At 33.8% G+C, this 2855-nt stretch overlaps 1 protein-coding gene across 2 annotated transcripts; it reads right to left on the reverse strand.

The window, feature by feature from the left end:
• Positions 1–221: 221 nt before the first annotated feature.
• On the reverse strand, positions 222–1549 carry LOC149958935 (uncharacterized protein CG1161). 2 transcript variants are annotated; one of them, XM_090165097.1, is made up of 5 exons: positions 1381–1549; positions 1195–1307; positions 1011–1125; positions 807–947; positions 222–732 (listed from the first exon to the last, which is right to left on the reverse strand). In XM_090165097.1, the coding sequence occupies exons 1-5, from the start codon at positions 1444–1446 to the stop codon at positions 565–567; spliced, it is 603 nt and encodes a 200-aa protein (XP_090021223.1). In that variant the 5' UTR covers positions 1447–1549; the 3' UTR covers positions 222–564. The 2 variants fall into 2 exon arrangements, with proteins under 2 accessions (XP_090021223.1, XP_090021221.1); XM_090165095.1 differs by having other exon boundaries at positions 222–735; positions 1381–1548.
• Between the last annotated feature and the right edge of the window lie 1306 nt (positions 1550–2855).

The raw sequence follows: 2855 nt of genomic DNA on the forward strand, positions 1-2855 counted from the left end.
AAATATGGTGGTTTTCTAATTTTCAAGGTCTTTGTTGATTAATAAAAGTTGAAAGCGACATCTATTACTTTGAAATATTGTAAAAAATTTCCCCATTGATTTTTACATTTATATCTTTATGTATATAAACTTACAGAACATTTGGTGTCTAAGGCCTTATGAACTTATACAACAAGAGTATATTTTAATTTTTACAAGAAGAATATTAACTACTGTACAAATTTACGACTGAAAATTTTTATTATTACAAAAGAAGGTAGCGTACAGTTTAAATGATACTAAATAGTGATATAAAAGATTAGGTTTAGAGAAAATTAAAACCAACATTATTATTATTTTTTTAAAAGATTAATTTGGGATTGTTTTGATAATGGCTGCTGGGGGCCGGAAATTAGCCAAAACAAAACGTTAATCGTTAGGCCAAAGATTTTAATTTAAATAAAAATGACTAAAAAATCTTCGATCTAGTAACAACGTACACATACACGCACGCAACGATAATAAATTGATTTTTGTTATAAAGTTTCATAAATATCAAATTGTTCTTTCGATACGAGAAAAAAGCTAATTGAGCATTGTATGCCTATCGTAGATGTTTCTTCGCTGTTCTTGAACTTGCTGCTTCCAACGATCTTGCTGCAGACCGACTCTGTTCAGAACATTGCCGCTCGCAACTCCCGATGCAGCCATTCTGGCTGGCCGACTGATTGCCGCAGTTGGTAGAGGTTCATCCTGCTAAAGCCCAAGTTAAGATTGTTTTTATATTTTTGTAAACATTTTGATTATCTACGGAATAGATGACAGACCATATTGACTTCTTCGTTCATGTGTTCTGTATAAGCATTCATAGCTCCTCTTCGTTTATTTAGAAGGGGTTCTAGGCACATAAGGAACAGCATATAGACTACAAGCAATGATATCACCCATATTATCAGAATTACAACAACCTATTTAATAAGAAAAATCTTTTAATTAGATTCGTTAGGTTGATAAATTAAGGCTATTTATACCCTGATTGTTGTTGTGTTACGGCTTTCATATTTACATTCACATCGGGGGCAAAATTCTTTGGATTTGAGTCTCACTTCTTCTACTGCTTGCGGTAGAACGACTCCATCACAATTGCTAATAAAAATAAATTGTTAGGAATTAATGGTTAAGTTAATGGCACATGAAACCGGAACCAGCTAGTACCAGTTGCTTGGAATGACATTGCCGATGTAAAGTTTGCGGTTATTATCATCGGAGCCGTTTACAATTTTGGAACTGGGGCAAACGCATTTGCACCGTACATCTTCGTACTGGGCCTAAATTATAATATAATGAGTAATACAATTTAAAATTTTTACTCTAAGCCTTTGCAAATTAACGACATTATACTTTGGTTTCTACAGCCAAGAACGCCAAAAATACCGCTAAAAGCGATGGAACATGATACCACCGCATAGCAACGAATTTTATAATAAGAAATTAATATTTGATTAACTATTATATATTTATTATCGATTAAAGTAATCCCAGTGTCCGACTGCGTATTGAATGAAATAGCAGACGACAGATTTAAATATTCTTGTGATTCTTGACGTAATGTATGACGTTTTATGTATATCGTCCTTTGGACCAATCGAGGACGTGTAAAAAAATTATATTTTGTAACCTTTGTTTCCGTGGTTCGTCTCTAGATGGCGACAGTGCGTCAGTCTCTATATGGACGGGAAAATCCGCGGTAAAATCTGATCTGCTAGTCCACTTTTTGAAAGAAGCAATCATGACAGATCGAGGAAAGTTAATTTAATAATAATAATATTTATTTTGCAAATCAACTTTGCTGGAAACCACTGAGGCAAAGCCTGTACCTGGTGGTTACCACATCTATTGAAATTTTGATCCCGTAAAATAAAAAATAGGGATAGGAAAAATCGAGGGGTCGGACATTTGGCCAAATCCCGTACAAAATCCTCGAATTTTGCTCCCATAGACTTTGTATGACAAATCCACAATAAAAAATCCTGGATTTTTAAAAAATCCAAAATCCCGTACACAAAACAGGCAAATGTCCGACCCCTCGGGAAAAATAGACCGAAAATTCGCGAAATCTAGGGAATTTTTGGTGATAATGATTTTATACCGAGGCTAATAATTTGAAAGATAAAATTTATTGCACTTGAAAAGAATTACATTTTAATTATTTTCGTTGAGATTTGATTTTTAAGAGTTCATTAATGAATTAAACTAAAATCTAATAAGGTGTACAATATAAGCGTAGCATGGGCAAGTAGTAGTTTGCCCATGATATAAGAATGAAGGGTATCTAGTTTGATATTGAGAATATAGATGGCGCCGTATTTTCTATTCTAGGGGCCTGCTGGAATAATTATTTCAAAAACAATGAATACCTTGTCCCAGGAATACAAAAGTAAATATTTGCGTAAATATTCATGATGATAATTTTTATTTGGTTCGAAAAGGGAAATTATAACTCAAAGAAAGAAAAATTGAACTTCGGTAATCTGGCATCACTGAAAGGAAGGCGTGGTTGCTAGGGCTGCGTCATAAATCTAAGAATTCTTACGTTGACAGTGAGAATTCTCAGTTTTCGACATTTTGACGGTCCTTCTTACAGGACGTGAGGTAATCTCTTCTCAAGAGTTCTCTTGAGAACAGTGAGAATGCCTCCGACCATTTTCTCTTGACCAAAAAGGGGTGGTAATATTCTAGTCAGTTTACTTTATGCTGAAGAAAATAAACAGTGTGATATTTTTGTGGACAAAAATGAATTTCAGAAAATAGGCTTCGAGCTTAGGAAATATAGCACCATCTGCCCTAATATTAGTCAACTAATTATGTGAAGAAAT

Source organism: Leiobunum rupestre, chromosome 2 (genome assembly GCF_980474605.1).
Source record: "Leiobunum rupestre chromosome 2, qqLeiRupe1.1.hap1, whole genome shotgun sequence".
Classification (NCBI taxonomy): Eukaryota; Metazoa; Arthropoda; class Arachnida; order Opiliones; family Sclerosomatidae; genus Leiobunum; species Leiobunum rupestre.

Bases quoted from the DNA above. Each gene is read 5' to 3' on its own strand.
- LOC149958935 (XM_090165095.1), bottom strand. From the start codon at position 1,446: ATGCGGTGGTATCATGTTCCATCGCTTTTAGCGGTATTTTTGGCGTTC. The intron at 1,308-1,380 runs GTATAATGTCGT...ATTATAATTTAG, and splicing joins TCTTGGCTGTAGAAACCAAA to GCCCAGTACGAAGATGTACG. The intron at 736-806 runs GTCTGTCATCTA...CTTGGGCTTTAG, and splicing joins TGAACGAAGAAGTCAATATG to CAGGATGAACCTCTACCAAC.